At 44.9% G+C, this 24,289-nt stretch overlaps 1 protein-coding gene across 1 annotated transcript; it reads right to left on the bottom strand.

Annotated features, from left to right (window-relative positions):
• Positions 1-1,428: 1,428 nt before the first annotated feature.
• Positions 1,429-23,974, bottom strand: SDC1 (syndecan 1). Its single transcript, XM_062488311.1, has 5 exons — positions 23,879-23,974; positions 4,641-4,722; positions 3,112-3,605; positions 2,756-2,882; positions 1,429-2,226 (listed from the first exon to the last, which is right to left on the bottom strand). The coding sequence occupies exons 1-5, from the start codon at positions 23,972-23,974 to the stop codon at positions 2,060-2,062; spliced, it is 966 nt and encodes a 321-aa protein (XP_062344295.1). The 3' UTR covers positions 1,429-2,059.
• Positions 23,975-24,289: the final 315 nt, after the last annotated feature.

The raw sequence follows: 24,289 nt of genomic DNA, 5'->3' as shown, positions 1-24,289 counted from the left end.
AAAATGCCATTTATTGCAGTATACCTTTACATGGCATTCACATAACCCAATGCTGCATCTTCTGTCAGAACTCGTTTCATTTGTACCACTTAAATAACACAGAATGTCATGTTTGTTTCACAAACTGTCAGTTAAGACTACCAAAATATACAGGTTTTTTTTCCTTTCCCCCTAACAAGGTTGTGAGGTACAACTGAATTTTACTACTTTATCTTCCTGTGCTTTACAAGAACCTTTTCATAGATAGACCTATCAAACATTTCTACATTCCTATACAAAGCAAAGAAATACAGCTGAAATTAACACCATCTGGTCATTGCATTAACCTGTAAAAATTCATTCAGTAAAAACAAAACAAAACTGAAAACAAAACAACCCTAACAAAAAACCATAATGGTTGTTGCAGCTTTACTTAAAAAAAACCAGCCAGCTACACATATGCACAAGCTCTCCATGTGCATAAAGAAGAGTTTGGAATCAAGACATTTTGGGGTTTTTTTTTCTTGTGTTTGCAGAGAAGGCACCAATTTTAGCTGCATGGCAGCCCAGGAGTGTTTTATACTTCATTTGAATTACACAGGCTTTTAAGTTTGTCTGTTAACGCCCAACATTTGTACCAACCGCTACAATATTGTCCAATATATTCGGATCATTCCCTCTGGCTCAACAGTACAAATATTTACATCAGTTGCAAACACTCCTCCACCCACCCCATACCTTCTGCACTGAGTGACGAGGAACTGAAGTGGCAAGAAGCTACCCAAAGGCAGAGCAGAAGTAAGGCTTGTACAGAGCACACTTGTGTTTGCTCGGTTTGAGACACTCTGGACAACTCCAGACCCCCAGTGAAGCCCAGTGCCCGACATCAGACAGCACACTGACCCCACACACCTTCAGGCATCCAGACTGATGGAGGAGGTGCTCAGGAGGTGCTTTTCTGCTCTTACTAGACTGACATCCCTGGAGTGGCTTCTCTCCAAAGTGCAGGAACAGCTTCCAAGGAGCCTCTCTGGAGTAGCGAGAGTCAAGCACACCAACTGCTGTATCTGTTTAAGGCCACCTACACTCAGCCTTCCCCAGGCTCATTTCAGATGCTTCTCTACTCCTTAGCTGCAGTCATGATGTGGTGCTCCCCACCTCCCACCCTGTGTGCCATGGCACGCTGTGGCACAGAGGGCAGACCACGTTTTGAGACAGCCACGGTCACCTGGCACTGCATGGAGTAAATCACCTACAGCAAGACAGACAACCTTCGACTTGGCACCTAGGAACATCTGAGATGAGGCTGCTCAGAGAAATCTACTTCTTACCTACGCCTTGAGAGAGAGAGAGAGGGTAGCGGACAGCCCAATGCTATTGGTGAAGTTAACTCTTCACTTGGTTTTTGGGGTTTGTTTTTTGCTAGTGTATGTATCAACTGCTTATGAGCTGGTTCTGAGTATGGGATAATGCTTCCAAAATATAAATTATTTTATATCATAATCATTTATTTACTCTGCCCCTCACACCTCCTTTTGGCAGAGATCAAGTTCAGTTTGATGTTTCATAGGCATTAAGTGCTCCAAACACAGCTGTCAGAAAGAGCTAGAGAATAGCAGTGTACCAAATGTCTGCCCAGCACAGCCACTTGTTACACTCAAAACACATCTATGAGTTAAATAGGAAGGATCCCTGCTATACAGAATTTGAGCACTGATAATTGGTTATTCTTGCTAGCCCTTTCCCTAAATATCAAGAGTTTTATATATACAGTGCTCCCTTATCTTCTCCCCACTACCTGTCCCAGCAGTCTTTAGATAAACCAAAGTGAGTTTAGGAACTTGCAGTTCCAATTCTGTTAAAAAAAAAAAAAAAGTTGTGCAAGAAAGCAGGGAACGGTCAATGAATCATGAATCCAGATCTACTTCGTAGTTATAAAATTTCCAATGGCAAAGTGGTAAGGGCAAATAACCCAATGATCATATGGCTTAAGTTTAATGCAAAGCACACTAGGAGGTCCACGTGCAGGGAGAGAAGAGTCCAAGAAAGATGGAATAAGAAGTGTCCTGAAGATCAGTGTTTATGCATAGAATTCCTCTTGTTTGTGTGGTTTTTGGTATCCTCCGTTTGACTGTTTTGGTTCATCCAGTGAATAGCTGCCTTCATCTTTTTTCTTCATTCTGTACAGCATAAATGCAACTAGGAACACTGCAAACACCAAGCCTACAAGTCCTCCAGCAATAACACCTGGAAGGGGTGAAAAAGACAGATTACTCTGGATGCCATACCACACAGTGCTACTATGACTAAGTTCCAGATTGTTCATTACCTGTCCCTGACTTAATGACTTAAATAAATTTGTCCTTCTGTCCTCTCCCAAACCAAGTACCATTGCCAAGCACCTGCTCAAATACAACAGCCAGCCCCAGGGACATGGATCTCCACTGGGCCATGCTGCAAAGCACACAAGGCTATGGTGTTCAACCCTGGTAACTTGACTGAGGCAGCAACAGAGAAATTTTACTGCAATTTTTCAGAAGGAAGAGGTTCAAACAAAGTTGCAGATAAAGCAGCCACTGCTAGCTGCTATTAGCAGACTAATATTTGCCCCTGTTAGGGTTTTGACAACACAGAATCATCACTCTCATTTCAGAGGTCTAACATAAAAGGTTGGCTTCTTTGCTCAGAGATGTATTTGCACAACTGCAACTTCTGCTGCCTGAAGACCCCGACAGGAATCTGCTTCTAGCAACAAGAAATCCAAAATATCTGGTACCTCCAAGAACTTCTTTCCTGTCCATAATTCCTGAGGTTCCTGCTGCTTTGGCATTCCTCTCAGAATCAGCCGGAACTCCTGAGTTCTGAGTGGGCACAAAATCCTCTTTAGTCAAGATGAAGTCTCCCTGTTGGGACATACAAGGCAGGTTATTCATAACGTCTCATAACTCTCATAACGTCTTTTTCTGGAGACTTTCCAGCACATTGTTTTTCTCATCTAAAACCCTCCACCAACATAACCTATGAAACCAATCGCTGGTTTTGACAGGTCAACACCTGTTCCCGTTAAACCAACTTACTACATGCTGCTAAAGACCTCTCCCTGGAAAAGGTGTCAGAACTGTTAGTCCTTACCGGGTCTCCAGAGCCATCTTCAGAAACCTCCTCATGTGTAGGAATGACATCCTTGGGAGCTGTGGCTGCCGGGGTGGCAGTGATGTCTCCCTCACCATGGAGAGTAGAGTGGGGCTTGGGCACGCCCTTGGTGTCTGGCACATCAGAGCTGGGGATTTTAGGTTCAAGCTCATGGACCACAGCAGGGGCTTCTGAAGGAGTCACATGAACCACAGAAGGGAAATGAGCAGTGGGGCTTCTCACTGTTGTTGTGACTACATGGCTTGTTGGCTTCCTATCAGGTGAGCCCAGAATGGATACTTCATCCTTCACAGCTACAACTGGTTCCTCTGTCACCAGATTACTGGTTGCAGAAGGAGATATTACTTCTTTTTCAGTTCTGCTCTCAATCCCAGGAAATGGCTGTTCACTGAAATCCACTGGTGCTGTCAGTACTGAAGAATTAGTTGATTCTCCTGGGATTCTCCAGGTGTGAGACTGGTCAGTCAGAGGACCTGCAAAACAAACAAACAAACAAGCAAAAAAATATTACCCTTGGCCAGTTTAGATGCCTGTTAATAGTATCTTCAGGACACTGGTCTAAGGAGGATGCTAAACCTTCATAGTCAATTTTCATAGTAAAAGCAGCTCAGTTTGTAATTCCTCATCCTTTTCAGTGGAATAAGGAAGGGACAGACCAATGTGCTATTCAGCAACACTTTGTTAGTCATCTGCTTCTCCCCAGGGCAAAAGTGCCTGTCTGTGCTGAGGTTGACAAGGAAAATATGCTTTCAGTACACTGGTTCCTCAGGGTGGTTATCTGAGTCTTTTTCCATAAACACTTTTATTTAATTCAGAGCAGTCACACCTTCAGTCCCTACCACATTTGGCACTGATTTCAGGATCTTAATTTCTGCAGAATTTAATGTAAAATATAAGCCTGTGGCTGGAAAGAAGCAGAAGGAGAGCATGCTTCAGCTTTCAATGGCTTGCTCTTTTCTCACTAGTATCCACTCAACTTCAGCACTGAACACCAAGGGTCTCTCATGCAGTTTAGCAATCATTTTTATAGACTTTTCCCCCCACCCTAAGCCCCCTTTACCACTTATAAAGAGCTATGGCCTATGGGAACATGCACATCTGGTGACAGATAAAGTCTGCACTTGATTCATGTTGGTAGGCTGGGCTTTACACACCCTCAAACCCCCTCCTACCTGCTCATAAAGGGCCTTTTATGATCTCTCTTCCCCATGAGTGAAGAATCACTCCAATTTCATAACATTCTTCACATCTCACATTAGCAGTCACATGGAGTCTACCTCTGCTTCTGCTCCCTTTCAAGTGCTCTACAGCTCATTTTCTACTGATTGTTAGGATCTCAAGGAATACAGGATTAATAGAGTAGGCCCCTCTCTGTTCCCAGCTCTCGTATTCTGGGGTGTGTGGGTGGGTTCCTCCCTCTACCCCCGTTCACCTGGGTGATTTCTGAGATCTCAGATGCCACATCCTAGAAGGATCAAGCACTGCCAGCACAAGTGCTAATAACTCACCTGCACCTGAACCTGAGAATACATCATCTTCATCACCAGATGAATCAAGGTCTTCAGGGGGAAGGTTCAGATTTGTAGTTTGCTTTAAAGAGAAAAGCAAAAAGATGTGTCAGTGATGAGATTGAAGTGATCAGGTTGCTTGCACAGAGTCCTCTAGGGGTTCCTAGAGGTCACACACCATTTTTGTTCAGATTGCATTTTTTTATTTTCCCTCATTCCAGCTGCCGTCCCCAAAAGAGTAGCTCTGGTTAGCCTGTTTGGTGTTGGAAAGGCCAGCCTTGCTGTCTCCCTTCTCTGCACTGCTTCCAGGCTTCAGTTGCTTTGGGAAAGAAGCAGGCAAGGAATGCATTCAGTGCTGCATCCAGGCAATGCTCAGTCCTTACCAGCCTGTGTCAGCTGCTGTTTGTGTCTCCCCAACATACCAACCACTCCATCTGCAAATCACTACATTAATTCTAAGGAACAAGAGGGAAGGGGAGGTAAAGGAGTTTGTCTTCTTTCCCTTTCTGACTCAAATACTGTTCACACATCTGAAACTACAGCACCTAGCTGGAAGAATAAAAGTTACTTTTTATTAAGTGTGGTTACTCAAAATAAGTTCAGAGACAGAAGCCAGCCTTCACTGTTGGAGAATAAGCCCTGCGTTTTCTCCATTTGCACTCCAAGGAGTGCACTAACCAGCACTGAAATTCAGTTGCTGAAATAAGAGGCCAAACCCCTGTTCTATGTTTGTCAGAGCATAGAACGCTCAAAGCTATTCAGGATCTCCAAAGATGACAACACTCTTTTCGTGTTTACTAATTTACTAATTACAGAATGATTACTTCATGCATCTCATTAGCCTGTGCTGTATGCACTTAACTGCTCTTATCACTACACCATGCCTGACTCTCAGCTCATAACTAGCCTCAGGTTTATTTCTCCAGGGCTACCATTACCTAACCAGTCATTTTCCCTTCTCACATTTCAAACCGAAGACCTGTAAGTCACTTCTTCCAAATTTAATCTTTTTGACATCCAACTACATTCCCTGTTTTCACAAATTTTGACTTCTATCTCATCCTCAAGTCACCTTTGTCACCCCTTTCCAGCACTGCCATCTGCAAGTTCAGATGTCACATTGAATCATCCAAGCTGTGGGATCTCTATGACCCCAAGAAGTGCAAAGTTTCATTTTATTATGTAAAAAAGGACATATATTATTGTCAGCTTTGCAGCCAGGCCTGCTGTATTTCTCCAGCTTCCATTAACATAGTGTCACTTTAAAATGAATGTAACATCCATCCTCATCCCAGGAAGAAGTAAGCCAGCATCAGTATGTACTGTCAAAACAACCTAGCTCTATAGCTGTTACTTCAATACAATGGATGTGTTTATTGGTCCCATCTCCTCCTTATTCTTAAGATACCAGGTTATCAGTTTTCTCTTCCATCCTTAATACTTTATCCTTTCCCCACATTTCCACAGAACTAGTTTCCAAGGTGGTTAACTTAACTAGCCCATCAGATTTCATCTCTCTGAAGAGAAGTAACCAAGTTCCCACCAGCCTATTCAGCCCCAAGGCCTTACCCCTTCTAGGCAATTATTGTAGTCATATATTTTTTTCAAATAACAAGAAACTAGGAACAAAACCCCATCATATAGACATCATATTTTAAGCTCTTTTCTTCCCTACTGAAAATAAACCCCAAAGCACTATTCCTTAAATTTCTGCAAGCATATTTCTAGAGTGAATTGCCCTTCGATTTCTTGCTTGAATGCAAGTCATGAGGTAATTTTGATTTTTAGCTTTGTCCCTGCTTGTTTGCACTGTACTTTTGCATCCTTCTATGGAAAGTAGGTCAGATAAGTACTTCCAGTGTGTTTTCCTTCTTGTGTGGAAGGGTGGTGACTCACATAGGCTGATCTCACTACATTTCAAATATTAAAGAGTACGAACTGTTGGTGCATAAAGAATAAAGAAAGAACTGCCAGGCTGCCCAAACTCTGCTCCCTCGTGTGCCCTTTCCAGCACATTCAGAAGATAAGTGAGGCCTTAGAAATTGCAGTTTTTGTTCATGGGGGGTTGGGGACCATTTTTCTCCCTCACTTCTCACACCAGCAGTGGCAAGCACAACCCTTTCTTCTTTCACCCAGCCTGGCTGAGCAGACAAGAGGAAGGTGTTGCTAAAAGCAGGAATTGCATTCTCCTCCCAGTGGGAAGACTTCTTGAAGCAGCTAGAAGGCAAACTCTCCAGCCTTTTACTGAAGTAAGGGACTGCCAAGACAGCTTAAGATTGTATCACCATACACCTTCAGCTAGGATCAAGGCAACCTCCACCCAAATATTCAGGGGTAGCCACTATGGATTTCCAACAACACCCAGACTGATCATCTGCAGACCTCAACAATCCTCCTGAAAGGATCACAGACTGCCAAGGAATAAAATGACAACTCTCGATCTTGACTATTGAGCCTGCACCCCTTCCCCTTGATGGGTTAATAGGTGAGGCTTGTTCAGCAGTGCCACACTTCCTTTGTTCTTGTGTCCAGCCACCCTACCCTTACACTGCCCTCACACCTGAGCTCTGAGCCTCTGCCCAGGCTGCTGCAAGCTCTGCTTCTCCACAGCCTTTGTTATGTACCCGTTTGATTTCTGTATCTGAGTAGGGATAGTGAGGTCCTCCTCAGTGCAGCCCAGTCTAAACCAATGGACACCCAGAGTTGTTCCAGTGCAGAGCTGTCCAGCACCCACCCTCCAAACACAACTGCAGACTCAGACCAGCCCGAGTCCCCTGAGGTTGGATGCTGCACTTAAGAGAATAACAGAAAACATGAATCAGGATCAGTAAAGCCTGCTTTCCACAGTTTTATATGAGAACTTAGTGAAGTTACATGTCCCAGAGGGCCTTGTCCCCAGCTGCTCCCCTGGACACCGTGGCACCTCCCTTTGACCAGGCAGTCTGAGTGAGGCTTGGGATCTGAGGGGGACTTTTATCAATATTCAAAGGGTAGCAAAGGATTATGCACATGTGGATAGCAGTCAGAATACCCACAAAGTGCTATAATTTTATGACATCATCGAATTTCATGACACACAAGCATTAAGGAACATTTGCCCAATTTATGTAACTGTATGGTTATATAAAGACTGCATTTCTTGTTCCATAAATTACAGCTTCAATGGGCATAAAAGATGGCAACCTCCCCACAAAATACAAGTACTGCAGAAAGGCCATGCTTCTGTAATGATCTGCTGCTGGAAGATTTCAGACACAGCAAGGATAGAAAACACTGACTCAGGACAGCATTGGAAGGGACTGAACTAATTTGGGTTTGCATCAGGAAGACAGACCGTGCTGTTCAAACAACAAACACCTCATGGTCAAGGTTTTTCCATGACCTTTTATTGAAGCTGACTTACACCAATGGGAAAGGTTTTGATTAGCCAAGAGGATTAGGGGCACAGAACACTGGGTTATGCTATCATACAAAAGAGCTGAAAATAATTCCAGCTTAAAACAAGCTTACTCTACCTTTCAGACAGTGGATCCTTTGAAGGATCTCTGATGGTATCTCAAAAGATAGATCAAAAACTTTCAAAATTCAAAAAAAATAAAAAAATCTTTACATTCTTATAGAGCACCTACAACATGTTGCTTTTTTACTATTTAGCAAGCTTGTATGGCTTTGTTGGAGCATTTTTAGCAGTTCAGACAACTGGTTGGAAATACTTGTCCAGTCCTTTTGATTTGCTGTCACTGAATTCAGCTGCATGTGAGGGATAAGATTTTTAACCGTGTTTTTGATATGCTTTAACCAGTTCTCATTAACCAGTGGAAGACCCTCTTCCGCAAGGATCAAAGCAGCCTGGTTGGGGATACCCTGGGGTGACTGTTAGCTTCTGCTCTTGCTGAGCACAGCATTGTTGCAGAACAATAGTTATTCAGTTCTGCTGGGACAACCAGAAAGCTGCTTAGTGGCATCTTCAATTTAATCAACAATGGGTCAGGCTTTCACAACTCATTAGCAATATTATTGGATCCAGAAGGCTGACAAAGTCCATTGACTTTTTTTTCTTTTTTAAAACATAATTTTAACTATTCTTCGGTCTTCATCTTGGTCAGAGTCTCAAAACATGAGTCTTTCTGGTTTACCCCATCAGCTGCTACAGAGCTCCCTCCTGTTACAGCAGAGATCTGAAGCACTCTCTCATGATGAGGGGGAGATTTGTAGCTGATTAGTTGATCTAACCCTGCCCCAACTGGGAACCGCATTTATTTAATTTGATACATGCAAAAGGGAAAGAGCTTTTCTCAAATTGCTCTTTGAGGTAAGCAAAACCACTGGCTTTGCCACAAGCTGCTACAAGCCCTTAACTAGATTAAGGATGATTTGTATCTAATTCTTATTAATCCAGTTAGTGATCTGCAGTGTCAAAAACACTTGAAATCCTCCATTATCTGAATAAAGCTGTTAAATTTGCACGTTTATTTCTCCTAATAAATCCTTTCTTACTCAGCTGAAAAAGAACGAACTGTAATGAGCTCTCCCACCTCAAACACCTTCCTAAGCATCCTGTGAGATATACAAGAGCAAGACAAACATTTGTCCTGTAATTTGGGTACAATAGAGTATATACAAGAATACTTTTACAAGGATTTGAACAATTAATTTTTAAATAAATTCAAACAGAAAGGTTTGTCTTTCACCTTTTCCTATACACTGAAGAAATGCTATCTGAGGCAGAGAAACCTGAAGAGCTTCTAACCTCAAAGTAATATCGGTATTAGTGTGGGGGGATGACAAAACCACCTGCTGAAGGAAATTTTAGCTTTGTTAAACCTTGATATTCTGCAGTTAATAGCCCACGCACACTTAACTCCAATCCCAGATGTTCATGGTCGGGAGACAGCTTAAATGGTTAAGGGGGAAAAAAATTTAAAACGAAAATCACCCAAGATTTCCCGCCCCCCCCCCTCCCCCCCCAAAAAAAACCCCAAAAAACAACAAAAAAACCACCACCAGCATCCTCATCTATCTGTCTTCTTTTACAGACATACAGACTCAGGAATTAAGTATAGCGTATATTAAGTATAATAATGCAGACCTCTTTTTTTTAAGCAGTCAGCCATAAATTCTGGAATAAAGAGACCTGATGCTTTTATATGGCTAAAGAAGTATACAGCTTGCATTGCAAGCCTGTAACATCAGAACTCGGCAGCAGTGTGGCACCATCTCACCTAAATTCTCTTGCAGTTGTTTCTCCTACTACTCCATTGCTCAAAATAAACGCTGGTGCTCCTTGGTGAGCATGCAGGTTAATGAAGTATTTCTCTTCCTAGAGGAGCCAAAGATGCAGACTAACAGCCCAAAGACAGCTACAAACAGTCCAGGGGCTGGACAGCCTAGATTTAAGCAGTATTTTATCCCTGGCTAGAGTTCCAGTCAAGGACTGCCTTGATGACAGGTGTGTTGGAACTAGGTGACCATAATCTTTATGGTCCCTTCCAACCTAAACCCTTCTGTGATTTCACAAACTAAGTCACCAGTACTTCTTACTTCCTGGTGCCCTCGCTGTTTCAAATGGTGGTGTTCCCCTGCACCTCAACCTTTTGATGTGTATCAACAAACTTCAGCATCCCCACCCTTCCATCCATCAACCTCTGCCACTGGAGCAAGGCTCCAGAGGGTGCTCCTTCCAAAGAGAAGCAAGTAGAAAGCAAAGGGTGCTCTTTCACTCAGGAAGGCAAGCATCATTTTAGCAGAAAGGGGTAAGCAAGCCAGTTAATCTGGCTGCTTGTCCATCAGATCATTATTAGTGTAAAGAACTAGGGAAAATCTTGGTTAATTGCATTTTTACTGCTCTCCTCTCCTATTTTTTGCATGGTGACTTTAGAGAGGAACTATCTTTGAGGGAACAGTCCTGATTGTGTTTGAACTCACTGATCATCACACACTAGTTTCCTCTTGGCACTCAGCTCTCAGAGGCAGCAGAACACCTTCCAGCAGCTGCTCAAAACAGGATGAGAGCTCTTAGGATCTATTCCACTATGGGCAGAACAAAACAGACTGTAGACTGCCCACTGTTCACTAGGCTTTGATTCTCCTTTTCTTCAAGCTGTAGGAGCATACCCTGATCCTTTGCACAAGATGCACTGGCCAAGGATGAGCATCCAGCTACTCCACAGGCAGAGCAGCCAGTGTCACAATGCTTCCAGAGGCTCCACACTATTGCCCAATCAGCTTCACATTTTCTCCTGAGAGTGACAGGGCAAGTTTTTTAATTAAGTAGGGCAGAAACACAGTAATCAACATGCCAAGAGCAAAAATGAACCAGCCTGTCGCCATCAGGTTGAGTTTCACACTGTACAGAAGGGCCCTTTTAACTCCCACCTCCCACAAGAACATGTCACTTCATGCTTCCTGGACCATCCCCTGCACATCTGTTTGTGCATTCTCATGGTGAACCAGATCAGGGAACTTGTGTTGTTAAAGGAAAAGGAAAAAAAAGCAAAGAAGCTAAAAAACAAACAAACAAACAAACAAGCAAAAATAAATAAAAACTACAAAAAACCCCAAAACAACAAAAAAATAAAACCAAAACCAAAAGAACACTCCAAAGAAAGTAAAAAGAGGATAAAATATCATGCAAAGAATTTTCCAGCAGGACCAGTTATCCCAATCTACTCAGTGCATGAATGCACAAGTGTTTGTGTTGGCACAGGGCAGAGTGTGGCAGCCAAGGCTACTCAAGCATTCACACGGGCTCCCAGCCTGCGTCCTGGGATGCTGACACTCATTCCCCAGCCCGCCATGCATTATGGAAATGCACATCACCAGACTGCAGGCAACATGCAAATCACAGGCTGACTCAGAGGGCCACACAGGTTCATACAAAAACGAGCAAGGACAGGGGCTGTGGGGAGAGTTCTCCTCTGCAGTGTTTGCTCACGATGGATGTCTGTTCCAAGGTCTGACAGCAGTGCTTTTGAGTCCTCCCACCCCTCCTGGGAGTAAGAATACACAGTACCAAAGGCTAGACAGAATGGGAGCAGTTCCGCTTTCATCCTGGGCAACCTTAACTTTACAGGAGGCCCAGTGAAATTGCCATCTATTCCTGACAAAGAATACACTGAACATCCTTTATCAGAGAGGGCTGAGCAAAGCTGGAGTAGCTGGAGTCCCAGAGGGCTGTGGATTCCTCAGCTGGGGAAGCTCATGGCCCTTCACGTGGCAGCAGGGACAACACCCCAGCTGTGCATGGGAGTCCTCTGTGCCAGATGTGATGCAGAAGAGCTCAGCTGCATCTCAACTCCCTCTCAGCCAGCTCCACTAGAAGCCTGCTCAGTCCCTCAGCAATACAGAGAAGCAAGTTAGAGCCTGTGCTCCTGCTTTTCCACCTGGACAATATATCAAACAATTACTGCACACTTCTTTCACTCACACCAACCTGCTCCCTCCAGCCAAGCAATGCAGTCCAGGCCAAAGACTGAACCTCACAGCAGATCAACACATCCACAGACATGGCACACTAAAGGCACAACTTAACTCTGTATCAGTGACAGGCTGTCACAATATAGCCACAAGTGGGGTCCCTTTTGTCTCCCACGTTCAAGGCAGCCCATGCTTTGAAGATGCAGACTAATGAGAAAGCTCGTTTCCCTGCAGCTAATCTCATGAGAAGCAGCCAGTTCAATTTTATAGTATAAACCACTTTTCTTTAAAGATCCTTCCCTGCAGCTCTTTACCATATTTGATAGCTCAGGCATTTGTTTCTTGAGCTAGCACAAGCAAGCCACAGCCATTGTATAAGCCCAAAGGGTTGTGCAAAGTAGGTGCAGCTCACTGAGGCCATCTATCCTGGGAACTTAATTTCAATCTATTTAAGATGGCTTGAGAGATAGAGCAGTGACCTGCCTAAGTTAAGACTGGGCAAACCTAGCTTGTCTTAAAATCCTCTGACTGAAAGTCACCAGCACTTCTTACTTCCTAGTGTAGCAAAACCAGCAGAGAAGATAATCAGATAACTCAGATAACCAGAGAATTCTTACAGCAACAGCCACTTCCTCTGCTTGTTTAGTAAGGAACAGACCAAGAATTGCTTGGTTTCAGCAGAGGCTAGAGTTGGGCCACCAATCCCTGAAACCTGACAAAGTAAGGCTAAAGAGGGGAACATGCTGGCAGGCAGAAAATCTTTATGAAATGGAAACCTATTCAGCAGAGGAATCCAGCAGCCCAAACCACATTACCCATGCATACTGGTAACTACAGCACAGATAAACTTGACCCTCTTGCCAGCAGAAGAAATTACAAGTGACAGTATCTAAATACCTGTTGCCTCCTGCTGTGGAATTCAGGTGAGAAAGAGCAACTCACCTCACACAAGGTATCAGCAGACACAGCCACTTTAAATAAGAGACTGGAGTTTATATGTGCTGGAGATAACACTGCAAACACTCTGAGCTTATGGCTTCGGCATTCTTTGCCAATTATTTCCAACCAGCTGACCTGTGGTGGAGGCAAATTCCTTTCCTTGCCTCATGTCTTGACACCCACTCACCCTGTTTAGTGATCAGCTGAACAGCTGAGGATGTCATTGCAGTTAAACCTGCCACAGAACCAGAGTTTCTGACAAGTGCAACAGTGGGCTTCAGATTGCCTGATGATCCTTAACAGCATGTGTGGGCTAGAGAAGCCAGTGTCCTCTCTGCACACACCTCAGAAACCACCCAGCTCCCAGTGAAGCAGACCAGCTGGCACTGCAGCCCTAAGGCTGCTGAACGGAGTCCAAAGCTGGGTTTGGGAAGAGCTGCAAGTGGTGAGTGCCCCCATTTGTTCCATTTGGGACTGGCCTCTCTCTCCCTGAGAGCTCCACATGGCCAGTGTGGGGCTGTCAGCCACATGCCAGGACACCAAGAGGCTCCTGCACCTATACAGGTGTGGCTATAGGAGAGCAAGATGTGGTCTGTGGCATCTCCCATCTTCAAATTAAGGTGGTGGCACCCTGTGCATCGCTGATGCCTCTCAGCAGCACTAGAATATGTGTTCCTCTGGTCCAGGGAAGCTGTTTCCTGGAGACAAATGCTGTGCAATTAAGCTGGTGGAACTACTACCCATTTCAAATGGCCTCCATGCCAGCTTCTATGTGATCAGCAAACTACCACAAGCAGTGCTACAGCTGCACAAGTGCTGTGACCTGAGCAGATGTGGTCCCAGAAGTCAAAAACCACCTCATCATTATGCTACACAGTATTCTGAGGGGGAAAGAAGCTGTTCTGCTTTGCCTGAGGATGGGAAGCCAACATGCTGCCAGAACAATTGTCAGAGAAGAGTAAATGCAGCAACCTTCAGTGTCCAAATACACAGATAGGAAAAGACTCAGGTTCTTACCTCAAGAGCTTCCCTCTTCTCCACCCTGAAGTCCAGCAATTACTTAATGTGAGATATGCCAAGGAGCCAGGAGACAAAGCTCTAAGACTTCTTGAAGGACCACAGAAGCATTTTCAGTCTATTACTGATACATACATGTTTCTAATTTGAGCAAATTGCTTGCAGTACTATACTAAATTAGTGAAATCCAAGTTTCAGACAAAAGTCCCTAGTGTACCAAACTAAGAGCTTGTACTTAGAGCAGGACTTGTGGTTCCTAGCAGCTAGGATGTTGTTTAAACCTCAGCAAAAAACTGAGCTTGCAACCCTGGAGTACCAAAGGTCTCAGCTAAAGCCATTGGTAAACTTAAGAGAGACTACTTAGTCTTACAAATACTTGGCCTTACAACAACAAAACAGCTGATCAGGTGTTCCAATTAGTTACACAGAGTTACAGTGGAACTACCCAGATAATGTTTTATAAGAGGAAATATCCTACAGCAACCGGATATGCACAAGACAACAGAAGTTACTTTCTATTTGCTTACACCACAGTGACAGAAACACCTGCCAGCTGCAAGGCCTGTTGCTATCAAACTCTGCTTTATCTTCCCAGCTGATCTGCTCACAGCCTAATTTACAGAACTTACATCAGCTTCTTCATATCATAACAGCCCAAGACAAGGCCTTCTTGACTACTTTTGTGAAAATTCCACATTTTCTTCAGAGGGATGCACAATGAAGTCACCAATGCTTGTGAAATTGTTTTTTGCTAACAATCTGTGTTTTCCATACACACATCCCAGACATGTGTTCCCTTGGAATGCTGCATTTCACTATAAATCTCACACTCAACTTCTCAGTTGCAGCATCACCACCAGCCCTTCCAACCCCCACTGAAGAGCTGATGGATCAGGGAATTGGAAGCCTGTCTTGAACAGGCACCAATGCAATCTCTCTCATATATGCACACCAGATGGCAGGACCAGGAACATCCCAAAGCCTGATCCCTTGGCGCTGCTACTTGTCAGTCTGGTACAAGACCTTGACTATTTGCAAGGGAGCTACAGAAGCGAAACTTGGGCAGCAAAATGAGCCAAGAGCTGGCATTCCACAGCACCCTTCTGATCTGGTCATAGCTAAGCTCCAGCCAGTTCTAAGGCACTCTGTTCTTGCACAGCAGGGCTCACCAGTCTGTTAAGAATGAACTCAATCAACAGCCAGTGGCTGGACTCACACAGACCATGCAGGCAACTTTAATTTTGGGTTTGACCCAATGCAAGGCAGTTCCTGCATCTTGGCAGGTTCTTACACTAGCACACAGCAGACTCAATGATCCTTGTGGGGCTCCAACTCGGTATATTCTACAACTCTTGGTGTTCTTTTCATGGTTGTTTCTAAGGCTAACCATTGCCAGCTCAGATCTGATGAAATCAAGTCTCTCCCCACATTATGAGGCATGCTATCACATTTGTTTTATCCACAGGATCTCAGTGTTGACTAACCCAAGGTGGTTTATAATGCAGAAGTCATCCCTGCTAACAGATGCAGTTATGCCACCATAATTAAGCCATTCACTGAAGGACTGAAACATCTCCACCACATGCAGGAGGCACATTTCAGATCAGGAATACCCTGTTCCCCTATCCCAAGAATCTTCCCAAAGACACACACTCACCATTACCCCCTCCTTCCACAACAGTCTAGCATCTCCTAAAGAAAAGCATAATGCAAGTTTTGGGTGCTACTGGTCTCCTTGGAATAAGCAGCAGTATCTCAGATGGTCTTTGGGCACAGGCTGGACCACACTTCACTGAGTTATTCTAAAGCAGAACACAGTTCAGACTGCATGGATTCCCTTTGATACATGCTCACAACCATTGGAGCACACAGCCAAGGATCTGCCCACACGAAATGGCACAGATCAAACTCACAGTGCTTCCTACTCTGACACTAATGGTCTCTGTGCTCAGGTTTACAAAAGCACTGCTAATCCTGCACTTACTACAAAGTTCTAACAGCAGTTGCTTACTGACAGTAGCTGCCCCATTCACAGTTAAATTATGCAACACCTCAGTGAGATTATGAGAGCTTCCATGCTGAGTCACAAGGGTGTTGAAGTATCATTTCAGTGATGAAGCACCAAATTAAATCCTCCCATCAGAAACAGACTTAAAAAAACCTGCCACTTCAATTGTGCTCCAGTCACCTATTGTTCCACTCATTTAATTAATGGACATTAGGCATTTCTTTATCAAACACCTACTGGATTAAACTCTGACCTAGTCACCCAGTTAACACAGTTTCATATCACATCTGTACAGCAGAGCCCTGAATAATGGACTGTTACAAAGGCAAGACAAATCAGAGCTTCTTTTTGATCTCAGCCGTTATCCAAGTCTCACCTGATGCTGTCATTTTTGGGTATACAGCTTGTTCACTTGCCTTCTCCATGGCCTTCTTTCAGAGCATCCACCAAATCAGTTGGGGAGGTTTAAGTTTAGTGGGAGATGCTACCATGTTTGTGCACTCTGGAAGCTCTCCTGCCTCCAATGGGTGACTGTAAGATTTTAAGTTGTGATTTGGACACTCCTATGTTTTACACATCTATATTGTGAAGAGACACCACTAATGCCACTGCTGATAGATTGACAGGCACCACAACAAGTCAATAAAACAGTGCTAAAATTGCAAGGCAAGGTGAATGCCTTACTACCAAGTTACTAGGGGACAGCATGTCCCCTAGTTCAAACCATTTTCTGTCAAGAGGTACCATCAGCCTAGCCAAGATGTGACATAACAGATAAAACTTGTGAGACACTACTCAAACATCATTAGCTTGAAGATATTCCATATATATTAATAAACTTCTGGGTTTACTCACTGACTACCTACTCTAGACAGCACATTATCCCTCTAAATAAAACAGTGCTTGAAATGCTGAAGGGTCACTTTATGGGCCAAGTCTAAAAGCACAGGCTGAACCACTGGCATGTACCAGCACCATCACAACACTACTGAATGCTGTCTCAGGTATGTAGTATTCACCTTGTAATCCTCAGATGATGGCTTACACAGGACTTCTCACACAACTCTACTGGCTCATCTCTCTGAAGTATCCAAAACAGGCTCAGTTTCCAACAGAAGAGTTGTGATCTTCTATGGTGAACTTTCACTTTCTTTGACTGGATACTGCAGTTTTCTCAACTACATTATATTCTGGGCCTGCAGCCAGAGACCCACTGGCTACATTATACTAGTAAATCAATTAATATCAGAGAACATCCCCAGGCACTAGAACACAACCAATACCATCACACTATTAGAATAAGGTATGGCATGGTTGTGAGCCTTGACAACCAGTATGCCCCCAAATAAGCACAGGAAGGCTCTCAACAAGCAGTCTAGTGAGGGGGGTATATTACAGAATAGGCCAGAAAATTAGATTTCCTACACAAATGTGACTCTAGCATTTAAGCTGGTTTCAAGACACCTGGTGTCTAACGTGCTTTACTGTACTGGGTTTGTGTGGTAAGGTTTTGGTAGCAGGGGAACTACAGGGGAGGCTTCTCTAACAAGACAGAACTTCTCCCATGCCTGACAGAGCCAGTGCTAGCCAGCCAGAACAGATCCACTGCTGGCCAAGGCTGAGACCATCAGTGACAGTAGCAGTGCCTCTGGGAAAACACAGTCTAGAAGGGGAAAGAAGTTATTGCACAGGAGGAAGAGAAAGGGAAGAGGAAGAGTGAGAATATGTGAGAGTAGCAACCCTGCAGACCCCAGGGTCAGTGCAGAAGGAGGGGCAGGAGATGCTCCAGGCACTGGAGCAGAGATTCCCCTGGTGCAGCCCCTGCAGCCCACAGAGGTCCACAGTGGAGGAGAGATCCACCTGCAGCCCGTAGAGGATCCCATGGCAGAGCAGGGAAGCTGTGACCCCATGGGAAGCCCACACTGGAAGAAGCTCCTGGCAGGACCTCTAGCCCCCATTGAGAGAGGAGCCCACAGTAGACCAAGTTTGCTGACAGGACCTGTGACCCGGTGGGGGACCCAAGCTGGAGCAGACTGTTCCTGAAGGACTGCACCCCATGGAAAGGATCCAGACCGGAGCAGTTGATTCAGATCTGCAGCCCATGGGAAGGACTCATCACACTGGAGAAGTTTGTGGAGACTATCAATTGTTCAAGAGACTCCACACTGGAGCAGGGGAAGACTGTGAGGAATCCTTACTCTGAGGAGGGAGGAGCAGCAGAGACAACGTGTGATGAACTGACCACAGTCCCCATTCCCCATCCCCTTGAACTCCTGGGGAGAAAAGCTGGAGGATTTGGATTAAAGTTAAGCCAAAAAAGGAGGGGAAAATGAGGACAAAGTGTTTTTCAGATTTGGGTTTACTTCTCACTATCCTACTCTGAGTTGACTGGTAATAAATTCAATTCATTTCTCCAAGCCAAGTCTGTTTTGCCTGCCATGGTCACTGGCGAGGGATCTCTCCCTGTCCTTATCTCAACCCACAAGTCTTTTGTTATAACAATTTTCTCTCCCTGCCCAGCTGAGAAGGGCAATGACAGAGCAACTTCAGTGGGCACCTGGTGCCCTGCCAGGGTCAACCCACCACATTTACTTACAAGCACCAGTTTAGGAACATTTGGTCAATCTTTTTATCCCCTTCTGGCTGCAAGCTGGGTGAGGGGAGGGCACACTGAGCATTTAGCACTTTTCAGCTACTAAAGTAATAACTTCTAATTATCCTTAATCGTATCTTGCAACTTGTATAGAAAGAAGCTCACCAGAGTTTCACAGCTCAGTGCAACTACAGATGCAGACTGGGGAACTTTTTGCAGGTTGAACACACTTCAGAGGGAGCCGGTGCTGCTGCAGGATTAAGCCAGCAGCTTTCTTCTGCAGGCCATGAGTCAGGCGATGCGAGCACTCGATAGCACAGCACTCCTTGCCACTGCCCAGACATGCCAGAGTCAGCCTCTTTTGTTCTGTGCTTTGTTCACTGATGGGAAAGCAGTCACGATCTAGATGATTCCTCCTCCGTTAGGACAGAAAGAGATTTAGAAGTCAAAGCTGTCTAGCTGCAGGCTGTTAGGCAAGTTTCGATGCAAGCCTCACCACCACTTTTCCACTGCACGTAGGTGCCACTCACATGCTGCTAGAGCCAGTAAGGTGGACAAATCTCATTTGTCCATCAAATCTGCTGGTGTGAGAGTCTCTATCACAGTTTGATAAGCAACAGAGCACAGAGTGAAGAACATTGCATATATTGGCATCGGTGTTGGACATGAATTCAAGCAAGCTTTGTGGTTCCTCTAGTTCGGACTTTTACCCATCAGCTTCCCGACTGAAGAAAACCTGGACTCTGCCCCTAAAGAAGATTCCTATCAGCTGGTCAGTGGGATAACAGGTTCTGTCCTCTGCAGATGCTTTTACCAGAGACTGATGTTTTGGTAGATCAACAGGCTGCTCTGAGCTCCTGTGCTTGTGCAGAGCCTAGGTATCAAATCTCCCAGATCACCCTGCTAGGGCCAGGGCACACAGCCTCCAAACTCTGCTGTCAGCTGGATAGCAAGTAGCACATGACAACTACAGATGTCTCTCTCTATAAATATATACATACCTATATTTGTATTTCTCCTCTCTTCTGGTCTCAAAGCACAGAAAAAGGCAGCATGGGATCCTGTTCTGGGACAGGAAAGAGCCAGGTAGTCTCTTCCTACAGCACTGTAGCTGCCAGCTCTGATCCCCAGAGAATATACAAAGGCTTCCTACTAGCACAGCCACAGCAGCACCACTGCTAGGACATGGAGCTTCACAAGAGCTCTCATCTGGAACTCATTACATTAATCACCACTTGCTCTCTAGAAAGCAGACTGGCTCCACTCACCCCTGCCCACCTCTGGCTTCAATCTACAGTCTGCTCCTCCAATAATCCCTGTATGCAAGGGGCTGGACCTGAGCTGATGCCTGGCTCTGACCAGGATGCATACAGCCACCAGCATTGGAAACTAATTAGCAAGAGCTTTCCTTCGTAACAGCACAGGACAATCATGCCCAGAAAGCATTCAGCACGCTCCCCTTCCAAGTGGAATGGAGTTCAAGTTTCCTTACATTTTAAAGAGGCAATAAGCTCCTCATCACGTGGCAGAGGCAGACAAAGAGCAACCCCCCATCCCCAGCCATGGTTTGTGTGTGCTCAGGTGATGGAGCCAGGGCACTCTGAGGAGTCCTGTGAACTGGCTGTACACTGCAGAAGGTTGGCTGACAGGACTGCGTGCCTGGGACTGCCCACAGCCAAAAATCAACACTGTCAGCCTTTGCTTCTATGAGTGGCAACCAAGGTATTGACATTACTGGACAGGCAGTGTAGAAAAGCTACACAGAGGAGTATGACAGCACAGAGCCCCTGTGCTAGGCAGGATACCATGAGTATTTTAAACTGGTTGGCAGGCAGTTTCCTATGTTATATCAGCAGCATTGATTTAGTCAGGAGTTGTTCTGCAAGAGCAATCCAGAAGACCTTTCAGTAATTAGAAAAACTTGAACACCAAGACACAAAATGAGTGGCCATTAAAGAGAACCACGTAGCAAAAATACAGGGTATGGAGAAGATAGTTCTGCCAGACAGCAGAGCAGCAAGACACAGAGGTGAGAAGCAGTGAGAGTTCTTCAACTGATAATACCCCAAGGAGTTTCTAAGCAGAAGTCTAGCAGGGAAAGCCGTGACTTACAACACCTCCATGACTCAGTTGTTACTGCAGCTCCAGTGACTCAACGGGAAGTTCTATTGCCAACTCCATCCAAATCCCACTAACACACTGGTTCCCATCCAGCAGAGCAAGCCTCACTGGTGAGACTGGTCTCAGCAGCAAGATACAAACATTACAGTCAAGCATGGCAAGGAGCCCAAGCTAACAGACTCCATTGGACCCGTGCCGGTTCCACAAGACCCAGAACACCAACTGCAGCCAAGCACTGCTTGAGAAACAGAGAGCTTGGGAAACCACCACATTAGAAGATGCTGCCCCACAAGAGCTGCTTGTAGGAGGTCCAAACGTTATCTCACCTTGAGGTGAGGCTTCACAGAGCGGTAACTCTTCCATTAGCATCCCAGCATTTCCACAGCAGACAGTGCACTGTCCCAGGTTTCTCACCAGGCCACATGAGGCTCCTTGCTGCGGTACACCAGTAGCCAGCAGAGCAGAAGTTCAAGTGAAGTACACTCATCAGCCCCAACTTAGAGACCTGTTAACAGAGCTGACACTCAGCACTCCAAAAGAGGCACCACATGCCTTCTGCATTTAAGAGTACCTTCTCAGCTCAGAAGCACATCTGTAAGAAACATCAGAAGTCCTTGCACTGTTGGTGAAAACAACTTCCCCACTCTAAGTTCATTGCCTATATCAAAGCCTAGGGAGTAACAATAGCTCCTCATGTCTAATCCACAAATAAACAGTGTCTTTAAATACTACAACACTCTGATGCCTACTCAATAGCTCACAACCATCCCCCCAAATACAATCACTTACGTTTCCACTCATATATATTCTGCTCACTTCAGAATGCTGAGACAGGACCCAGCTATAATCCCTAATTTCTTCCACAACCTTTAGCAGAGCAAGGCTACAGTTACACTAGAACAGGAGAGAGCTGCTGTTCTAGCCAACAGCTGATGCTCCCCACTGCTTTGCTAGTTCTCTTGGCAGGAACAACACCGGTCCAGTCTGTTTATTTATAGAGAGAGTTACCATCAATTTCCACAGATAAGAAGTCCATCACTGTGAGCTAAATCACTTTCAGATAAAGGCACCAGAAAAAGGTGTCTGTGTTCCTCTTATAGACAACTTGGGATCTAACCAATAAAGCCCTGACAAAGCAACTCACATAGGAGCAGACATGCAGGGGCTGGTCAGATAATCACACCTTGACTCTAATGAGGGCTTAAGCACCCAGCATACACAGACACCTACATTTAGGTGCCTCAGCATCAACTGAACGCTGTCCTGAGGGACTAGTGCCATTTGAACACATCAATATTCAGCTGTCATGGAGTGCTGTATTAGATGTGTTCTACTCTTTATTATCTCAAAGCTATTAGGATGAAAATACTAACGCTGCAATGCTGAAGCACTGCAATTTTATAATTGGCAGCACCTACACAGGAAAAGGCTCTATCTTCTCTCTCCCAAGAGCTCCCTCCTCCCTGTAAGGAGGGCCTAAAAATCCCAGCTCCTCAGACGCCAGAAACAAGCGTGGAATGTCCCTCTCAGGGGTATTTGCATGGTTCTTGGACACAGGAATCACTTCAAACAAAGTTAGGGCAAAGTGCTGATATACAGACCACCTGGAAACATCTGAGTACAGGCAATGCAAAACACATACTTAAAATGGACCAATTTTGCTGCTAAAACAGCAGCCTACATTTCAGGTTTGTGCACTAACTTAATTTTAGAAGGCTTACAGGTTTCTTGCACTTGCTGTAACTTGTCTCAGGTTGTTAAGAAAGGATTGTTTGTTTCCAGAAATTTCAGAGCGCTGCCATTAAAAATGTTAGCTCTTCTCACCACTTGAAACTGAGAGAAACGTGGAACAAAGACTACAAAACTGCACCAGAGCCCCCTTACACCATACAAACCCCAGCTCATGTGCCAGTGCTCTACTCAGAACTGACCAGTTACAGCAGTCACCATTTCACCGGGAGATGGCCACCAGCAAGTCAGTGTTCAGACAGAGAAGCTCTGTTTACAATGCTACATGAATATTGTGACACTGCTCTGTGCATACTTTAGAAGAAAGTGTTTCCTCCTTATCCACTGCCTGCATGTTTACTTAACAAGCAAGCTGGACTACCTAATTTCTTCTAATTAGTTTACATTCAGATAGGAATGAGATCACCCTTGGAAAAAGGGTTGGCCTGCTCTGCTAAGCTTGTGTCAACCACCAGCATGCACCTACACCAGAGCTAACAATTAGAACCCTCCTTCTCTCACCATGCAGGCTGGACTGCCCACTGCCCTCCTGGAGCGGGACATGCACCTTAGCTCAGCTGGCTTCAGGCAGAGTTATACTGTGTAAAAGTTTCTATTTTAGAGAACAACAAGGTTAAACTGTTAAAATGGTAAGGTGTATCAGCCTTCTTATTTCAAGGAAGTCCATGCCCCCATCATAACAGAGGGCAATTACTCTCTTAAAGAGTGTTTCAAGCAATAAAGCGTCACCTTGAAGGACACCCAGTCATTCCTGCAGACAAGAGTACTCAGGAAGAAAACAACTATTGTTTGAACACTTTCTTGCTGCTGCTTATTATTCCAATGACAATATGCATAGGTGAGTCAAGTTACACAGCAAGAACCAAGGACCAAGCCATGTGCCAGCAGCAGTGGCATCCATCCCAATGATCGGACCACCAAGAACCCAACAGAGCCATGGCAATGCCCACAGCACTGTAGTCTGGCAGATTCAAAGTACTGAACAAGGTCACTCTGTTTCTGTGCCCAACACAAGAGGTTTTCAGCCACACAATGCAAAAATCATAATTATTCCAGATGGGTGGGAAAGGCAGATTAATCCCTGATATTTTGACAAGGGGAAAAAAAGCCATGTGATCACCAGAAGGGGAACAGCCTCAGTGCTGAGTAACCCCGGAGAGTCCCAAGGACTTCTGCTCCTCTGTGTGCTCACCCTTGAAACCCCTGTATCCACAGTGCCACAGAAGCCTGAGTGTCTCATAGGCACAGGGGAACTCCAGACAAGCATTTGCTCCATGTCCTTATCATTTCTAGTAAGGAATATTCATCACAAGGATATTTATCAATTTTATCCAAATACAGCACAGAGGCTGCAAATTAACTGCAGTTTTCCCACTTCATTAAGCAGGAGCTTACTCGGAAGTTGAGAGCAGAGCCCTCCTCCCATGGAACAGTGCTGCCTACACTCACATGTTTGCAATTTTTAGCTCTCTCATAACGACTCACTGCCATGTGGGCTAGGAGGGTCCACGTCCAGAGCTACAGGCAAAGTTTGCAGACAGAATGGTACAGCAAAAGCAGAGGCATTTTAAGCAGCTCCAATCCCACTGTGCACTTTGTTCTGCCACTCCTTATCCGACTACTGCTGCAGTTCATCCCTAGGCAAGTTTTAAATCAATCATTCCAGAAAGAGAAGAACCTGCCAGTTTTACTTTGATGGCCCTGTCTGCTCAAATTACCTCATGCTCCACTTTTTCCTCCTAACTCATCCAAAGGGGAAGACTCCACAACCGGTGCATGCTCAGGTCTCATGGGGGGAACGTGGGA

Source organism: Cinclus cinclus, chromosome 3 (genome assembly GCF_963662255.1).
Source record: "Cinclus cinclus chromosome 3, bCinCin1.1, whole genome shotgun sequence".
NCBI lineage: Eukaryota > Metazoa > Chordata > Aves > Passeriformes > Cinclidae > Cinclus > Cinclus cinclus.
This window is presented reverse-complemented; position numbering and strand designations above follow the sequence as displayed.

What these genes read in the sequence shown, in the direction of transcription:
- SDC1 (XM_062488311.1), bottom strand. Translation starts at nt 23,974, where the DNA reads ATGGCAGTGAGTCGTTATGAGAGAGCTAAAAATTGCAAACATGTGAGT. An exon ending in AAGATGGCTCTGGAGACCCG is followed by an intron (nt 2,883 to 3,111) that starts GTAAGGACTAAC and finishes ATGTCCCAACAG; the next exon opens with GGAGACTTCATCTTGACTAA. An exon ending in CAGGAAAGAAGTTCTTGGAG is followed by an intron (nt 2,227 to 2,755) that starts GTACCAGATATT and finishes CACCCCTTCCAG; the next exon opens with GTGTTATTGCTGGAGGACTT.